The sequence below is a fragment of the Myripristis murdjan genome, chromosome 15, assembly GCF_902150065.1.
Source record: "Myripristis murdjan chromosome 15, fMyrMur1.1, whole genome shotgun sequence".
Lineage (NCBI taxonomy): Eukaryota > Metazoa > Chordata > Actinopteri > Holocentriformes > Holocentridae > Myripristis > Myripristis murdjan.
The window spans coordinates 2,877,501-2,885,734 of NC_043994.1; the positions used below are offsets into that span (position 1 = coordinate 2,877,501).

At 38.6% G+C, this 8,234-nt stretch overlaps 1 protein-coding gene across 1 annotated transcript in view; it reads right to left on the reverse strand.

The window, feature by feature from the left end:
- The window catches only part of pitx3 (paired-like homeodomain 3), a 10,525-nt gene extending 7,911 nt beyond the window's left edge, over positions 1–2,614 (reverse strand). The window contains exon 1 of the mRNA XM_030070694.1: positions 2,506–2,614. Within this exon, the coding sequence (XP_029926554.1) occupies positions 2,506–2,614 (109 nt within the window). The remainder of the gene's footprint in view (positions 1–2,505) is intronic.
- Positions 2,615–8,234: the final 5,620 nt, after the last annotated feature.

Here is an 8,234-nt window from a genome sequence, read left to right on the forward strand (position 1 = left end):
CAGGCGTCTGTTTTGCTGTGGTTAGGTGTGGTACGTTTAATCTTGTACCTTAGAACTAAATGAAACCAAATTCCAGCTTTTATCATTATTATCTGGAACACAGATCAAGCATAAAGCGGCAAAACTCTCTCTGAAAAACATGTACACGCTGACCACATAATAATATGTCAGCAATCAGTCATTTCTCCATTTTAGAGCGGAAATGTAATTAAAGTAAGTGGAAGTTCTGGTGGAAAATGATACTGTGTGGTGTTCAAGTTCCATGGGAAAGACAAAAGTTGCCCAAGGAAATGCTGTTCACTCGGTCTTCGGACTGCAGAAGTAATCGGCTGTATGTGAGCTCCTGACTTCTGATGGCAGCAACATGAACCAAATCAACCGTTTTCATCAGGAGTGTTGTTTTGGGGATGCCATTAAAATGCCATGACCCAGTTCCTACATGGGCTCGATCTTTTGCTTTTGCGGCTGATTTGCTAGAAAATATGTCTCCAAGTGTGTCGCTAATGTGTCTCTTAGTTCATGTAAGCCAACCTATGCAAAGGTTAATAAAGGTTGAGTACCACAAAAGAACTATGTTAATTGTTTGTTTGTTTGTTTTTTCTTTCTTGAGTGCAGAGGAGGTTGTAAACAAACAAACAGGCTATTTCCAAGCGGTTTTGACGATGAGGTAGCAAGTTATTTCCATGTTATATGAAACGCAGGGGGGTTGTCACTTGTTCAGAATTGAACTTAGAAACAGCCTCTTTTTCAGTAGGGAAATAATACACCTACCTAACACACATACCTAAAGTTAGTGCGGTTTATAGTGGGGTTTGATGGCTTATTAGGGCTACATTTAACAGCAGAACACACACACACACACACACACACACACACACACACACACACTTCTCATTAAATAAATAAAGTTTGTGAGTTGATGTTTTGGTGTTGGGATATCAGTGCCCAACCTCCATAAAGAAATGATTCCTTTAGATGTAGAAATGGAGCCTAACAGAGGAGTTATGGTGTTAATCACTGTAACCAGGTGACCTTCACTGCTCATTATAGAAAACAACCTCCATTATTGACAAAAAGCATTCTGTTTTGTTTGTTTGTCTGTGTGTTTGCTTTTTAAGCACTGACTGATGCGTTTTTTCTCATAAAGATCATAATATGAACATAATATGATCTTTATGGGAGAAAAAGCACACAGCACACAGGAAGCACACAGGAATATATTATATTCCTGTGCCCTCCCTCAGCCTGACACTTGTTACTATGAGGTTTGCTACTCTGCACGTTGTAGCTTAAATTTGAGTTTTCATTCGGTAAAGTGAAAAACTGCAGTCAGCGCCGTGTTTTAATCGACTTATTAATGTAAAACACAGATGATTTGATGAATTTATTCATTTATTAATAGGACCCGGCGCGAGGTGCGATCTGCTGTTTCAGCAGAATTAAGACGGGCTCTTAGAGGTCCAGAATTATTTTTTAATATGAGACCTAAATGTAAGATGTAATGTAAATGTAAGTATGGACTAGGCCTACTAGTTATTTTGTTACTTGCTACTTTGTTACTAGCCTGTAAGAGACACAGAGAGAGAGAGAGAGAGGGAGAAAGAGAGAGAGACAGACAGACAGACAGACAGAGATCAATCGAAACTGAACTACAGAGCAAAAGTCTCATCAGACCGATGATGTCGATTTCTTAACCCAGTTAAAAATCCAAAGAGCATTTTAATCGATATTTACTCTTTATTAATTAATGTACAAATGCATTTACTTATTTATTATTTTGCTTGTGATTGGACCGCAATCGAGCTACGTCACAGTACCAACAATCAAAAACACAGTCAGCGGATTGTTGCCAGTGGACGGGTGCCTGCATGGTTTAAATGACTACATAGAGCGTTTTGAAAATGTGAAGTGGTCTTATAATTTGGTGTGTGTTGCAGCAAGGTGGATCTGTGTCCTGTGTGTCGCCTATATGTATGTGACGTAAAGGAGGCAGAATTAAAAAAAAAAAAAAAACTGCGATGGGCGACCTACAATTCTGCAAAGTCTGTGATGGTAAAGCAGAAAATAATTAGAAATTGTCATGGAGCCAATTTGCATCCATAATGTATGAGGCTATACGAACTGGCTTATTGGAGGAAAAAAGACAAGAAGAAGCGCAGCCCGCTTAAGCATTATTGTTATTATTATTATTATCATTAGTATTATTATTTTTGTTTTTGTTGTTATTGTTATTATATTTCAGTGCAGCGCTACATAATTTCGTTTCCAAATAAATTAAATTAAATTAAACACTTAACGCTTAGTTTTTGTCTCAGGGGACCCTAAAAGACCCTATATCCTTATCATTTTCATTCCACTCTCTATATGATTTTTTTCCCCCTACTAATTTAGGTGATAAAAAAAAAAAAAAAAAAAAAAAAAAAAAAATCCCGTCAGGGCGGCTTGTCCCTCTCCGCTCCTTGGTGCATGCAGGTGGTGGTGGTGGTGGTGGTGCATGGGACTGACCGCTGTTGTCCTGGCCTTTGCATCCCTGGTCGTGCTGCGGGGTCCCGGAGTCAGAGAGCGACAGCGCCGGGCTGCGGGCTTCACTGTCCGTCAGGAGGTTAAAATCCATAACCAGGCTCTGCAGACAGCAAGCACACACGTCAGTGTCCCGCAACTGCACCGGCGGGCACTACCATCACGCATAACGGGCCACAGTGACATGAAAATGATGAATGAAAAGCATGAATTAATCATTAATATTTTGAGATGTGGGTCTGACGTCAGAGATTTGATGAAACTCTCTGGAGAAACTTATGGAGCGTCGGTGTCACTTAATAGTAAATTTATAATGGCCTTTTAGTAATATTAGTCATTGTATATCCTTTTTAGATGTCTGTAGTTCTCAGTAGACCTTTTTGACAGCAGGCATTTTGACATAAAATAGCAGGGTGAACACGGGTTTCACTGATTGGATGATATTTGTTAGGGTTCCATCCCATACACCTAAATGGAGCGCAAACTTAATAGCCTAACACACTCCATGTCAAAATGCCTGCTCTGAAATGGATTAATAGTGAGGTTGTAGTTATGTAAATGTATTCTATTGTATTAGATTATACTGTAGAATATTCATCAATATTCCTTTAAAATGTCTGCCTTACTCCTCGTGTATTAATCTATGCTATTAATAGTTATTATAAATGTATATATCAGCCATATCCCCAAATTACTCCAAAGAGAATATATTTGCTGTGATATTTTCGTCTAAAATGTATTATAGGATCACTTTAGTCCTTCGAGGGAGCTGGCTACATTCTGTGTTAGATGTAACCTGATGTAACTACGCTCCATGTGATCCTTGTGTTTTCTCTTTGATCTTTTCAAAGCGCCGTAATCCCGTTCCCTTTGTAGGAAACTGACATAACCAACTATAAGGAGAACTACCCGCTGGTCTCCCCTGAATTGACACTATTTTTGGCTGCATGGAGAGCAATAGAGTTATTGCTGTAAAATACATGATGACACTTCCAAGCCAAATAGCAAGCCAGTGAGGTAGAGCGCTGCTTAATGGAGCCCAAAATAACCCGCCATTTATTTATACAAGCGCAGTTAACACCTTGACGATGTGGGGACACAAGCACTCCCTCCAGGAGAGGTTTAGGATGATTTATGGAGGCTGCCTCAGCGAGATCCCACAGAAAAAAGCAGGAGAATATTTGTCTTAATCTAACCTAATTTATATCAGGCTAGGCTATGCTGACAGTGGTAAATAAAACAGGGTAAACGACGTGACCTTCAGCTGGAGAGCATACCTCCAAAACATAGGCCTATACAAAAATCTGTTCTGTTTTCTGCTTTTTTCCTGCCCACTCATTAAGACACGCAGTCCTCATGGAACATACAAATTTGCATGATGTCAAGTCAAGCACATCTTTTGTGCAGCAAGGACTCTTCAAACGGAAAGTTGCTTGATTGAAAAAGAAAGACAAATACAATGCAACACAAACACATATAGTAAAACTGATTAACATACATCTCAAATATGGAGAACACATAATAAGGCATACTGAAAACCATCCCTCTAAAAATCATAACCACACACAGACATGAGACCATAGTAGTGGAGGGTAAACCCACCTCAACTCAGTTTACCACCTTTTTAGGCTGATATAAATCTCCATAATTCACTATACACAGTCAAATTTATCCAAGTTAAATTGTGATAGGCATATACATTGTGCTTTTTTGTTGGTGGTTGTTTGGCAAGGCAATTGTTCACCCACCTTTTTATTTACCACCACATCACTAAGACCTATAGTCAAGAGCTTTAAAGTGGGCAAAAGACTGACATATACTAATTTCTTGTCGCTGGAGATTAGAGTCAGCCTCAGAAGGTGCTAAACTCCATTCCTGCGAATCAAATGGAGGCTAAGATGGAGGCGAGCTGGGTTTACCGTGCTAACAGAAAAAGAAAGTTTTTGAAACAGAATCACTTTATTTACTGACTGGTTCCTCAATAAAGAAAAAAAAAATGTCATGGGTTCCTCATTAAACCAAAAACTGTCAACAGCAAAGAAACTGCAGTGTTCTGAGAGGTTCTTTGTGAAATCAGAACTTTTTCTCCCACAGCACCAGTATGAAGAACTATTTTGAACTATCTTTAGTTGACATTTTCACTTTTCATTTCAGAAATGAAACTGAACTATTTCCATGTACCTTTTCTCTTCTCCTCTTTGAATAAACAAATGTTGCTTCCTCAAAGGACTTGTTTTATGGCTCTTTGAGGCACGTTTTAATATTTAAATAAGTAGTCCTTCAAAGGAGCCTGGTGTACAAGGCTCTGGAATCAAAATGGTTTTAATGGTATAGCACCAGTATGAAGAATTGTTTTCAGTTCCATTTGACACCTTCATTTTTCATTTCAGAAATGAAAATTAGCTATTTCCATCATGTAACATTTCTCTTCTCTTCTTTGAAGAAACCATTGCTGATTCCTCAAAGAACGTATCTTATGGCTCTTTGAGACACATTTGACCATAAAGAAGAACTATTATCGCTTCCAGCTGACACCTTCATTTTCCATTTAAGAAATCAGAATTAACTGCATATACTTTTTCTCTTCTCTCTTGTTTAAAGAAACCATTGCTTTTTCCTCAAAAAAAAAAAAAAAAAAAAGTTTGTTCATGGCGCTTTGAGGCTTTCTTCAAAGAACAATGGGTCTGGAAGGTTCTTTGTGGAACCAGAAATGGTTCACCTATGGCATAAGGCTGAAAAACCGTCTAAGCTCCAGTTGGCGCTTTTACTTGGGACTTTTCCTCCTCTTTTGCCAGCTGCCCTTGTGTCTGCAGTCAAAGTTCTACTACAGGCCGTTCTCAGAAGCGTCGGTTTAGATTTTCAGGAGAAGGTGTAGCCTATTTGTGAGCCCCCACCCACCTACCCAGAGAATGAAATGTTAAATCCCTGCTGTGTTTCCCTGCGGTGTATTTGCCATGCCAGTCTCCGTAGCCGCATTGTGAGTGCCAGTGTCATGTGACCGGGAGGGGTGGGAGGGGAGCGGGGGGACTCCAGAGCGTGGCATGGTGTCAACCCTCATGCATGGATCACAGACAGTAAAACTTGGTTGAACTTGTGAACCAGACTTAATGTCACCATTTGAAATACTTGGAAACGACAGAATTTCCCTTTATACCCTTTGAACATGTAGATACCCTTCCCAGCCCTTCCAGCCCCTCTGTTTTCCAGCAGTCACTTTGTCACAAGCATCTAAGTGTGCCAAGATGTGATACAAAGTGTAGCTGACAAGGACGCACTTAAAAAAAATAGGGAAGAGGGGACTTATTGAGGTTTTCGGTACGAACAGGGCTTTAGTCACATTTCGACTGGAAATGAGTATTATATATCATTGCAAAGCTCTTGTTGAGCTCTGTTGGATGGTCAAAAGAACACATCTGTAATCATAAACAAAGCTGAGATAAAGACCCAAAATCAAAAAGACTGAAGTGAAAACCCTGGATGATATTTGGTGCAAAACTGGCTTTTTATGAAATATCAAATTTCTCAATCTTAATCATGGGTGTGAATGGTTCCTTTTTTTTTTTAAATGAAAAGTTGCAATTGATTAAAGTTTTGTTTTAGCTCTGTTATAGATTGTGGAAAATGACAGATACACCTTTTTTTTTTTTTTTTTTTTTTTTTTTTGGTCTGGTTTGGCCTATTTCCTGCTCAGATTCAGACTTAAAAGCACAGATAAAGTTTGCATTATTTTTTAGGTCAAATAAAAGAATGTACATTGTTCTGTCATTTAAGACCTCCCAAGCCTCTATATATCTATATATCTATATCTATATCTATCTATCTATCTATCTATAAATAAATATATATATATATATAGGGAGAGAGAGAGAGAGAGAGAGAGAGAGATAGATAGATAGATAGATAGATAGATAGATATATGTCATGAACCGATGAAATATCTCCACAGTGAAATGCATTTTAAGAAGAGTCCAGTTTCTAATGCTAAATACATGAGTATTATAAGATTAGATGAGATAGATTTTAAAGGAAAGTACTGAATGAAAAGCCATCGCTGTTAAAGCCATCAAAAGTAATGTAATTGATAGGAAATGTTGAATGGTCAAAGGAACATTCAGATCAAGGTTTCTTTGTTTTAAGCGTACTTTCCACTTTGCATAAATTTGAAGTCCAACATGGGGGAACATTGGGCATTTATCCTCCACGTATTTTCCACAGAGCATCACATCTATTGGTGTCAGTGGAAGGGTGGACACTTGAATCCTGAGTTTATCAGTTTTTGAAGAGACTAACACCCAAAAATGCAACAATTAAATATCATGTAACTCATGACTGTTTTTTTTTTTTTCCTGACTGAATCACACTTAAACTTGTGTCCATTACTTACAGGAAGCAACAAAAGCAATTCTGCATATTCTTATTAAAATGTTGCACCTTATTTCCACCGAACACCTGCAAAATTGGATAAATAAGTCAACATTTTCTTTCACAAAACATGTCTCGAAGCCTTTCACCATCTGTTTGTCTAAGCTATCCTCTGTAGCATAAATCAAGGTCATTTTATGCCAGTGGCAGCGCAACTTGTTTATTTAGGTTTGCTCTCGTCTAGCCAAACTACTGCATCACTTTCCCAACCCTTAGAAAAAGCTTTATTCATGCACTTTAAATATTTGACACTCTTAACACAAATAGCTGAAACTTGCTGAAACCTTTAAAGAGGGAATTGCATCTGGTTGTTGTTTAGCATCCATGAGAAGGATGTGAGCAGTTTGAGAAAAGAGATTATAAGACAGGAAAATGGGTATTCGGTGCTTGGTCTTAGCGTCCCGCAGGCTATCTCTGCATCCCTGGGAAAAAAGATGCAAGTCTGAGGATAACGTCAAGTCTCCCAGTAGAGAGATTACTTTGGTAAGCACATTGCCCCTCTGTTGTGGCTTCGTATTAATGAACCTCTGATATGGATTTGTGGGTTAAAGTTGACTTGCAGGTCAGAAAGCTCAGTTTTCCCTCGGTCGTAACTATAATAGCCGCTGTACTGTTTTTTTCTCCCCTGAAAGTAGAATGACTCAACACGTCTCTACAGCAAAACAGATTTCAGATGGGTTCAAGAGAAAATGTGGTTGTTGGTTTTGCTGTTTTGTATTGATGTCATGCTACTCTCAGCAAAAGGAAAGCTGACTTTTGTCATGTTTATCACCACCAACGCCACTTTCATACACAGCAAAAGGCACAGATTTTAGTCTACAAACATAAAGCACAGAGAAAATGTGGCTAATCATTTTCTTTGTATTATCTTGTTGGTTTTGCTGTAGATTTTATTTAATCATGCATGTTACCTATCCCCCACTCCCTCCAGATATCCCTACTTTGACATTATGTCCAGCCTCAGCTGTTAATAAAGCTGTGGCATCATGTTCATAACCTGCCATAATAACATGTTACAAGCAAATTGCTGGTATGACAAACATAACCCACCCTGATGTCAGCTTCTTAAACTGCATTTGTAGTGCCTCTTTCAATGGTAAAGGTGCTTCTGTGGTTCTGGGGAAAAACTGAGCTTGCACTACAAAATACAAATCTGCATCAAACCCCAACAGGGGAGCAGCTTTTCTCTTTACATCATCCCTTTGAAGTCTCAGCACAAACTTAGATCCATGCAATTTGTTACATTTGAAGGCACTTTTTTTTTTTTTTTTTTTTACCTTCGCTGAGTCACT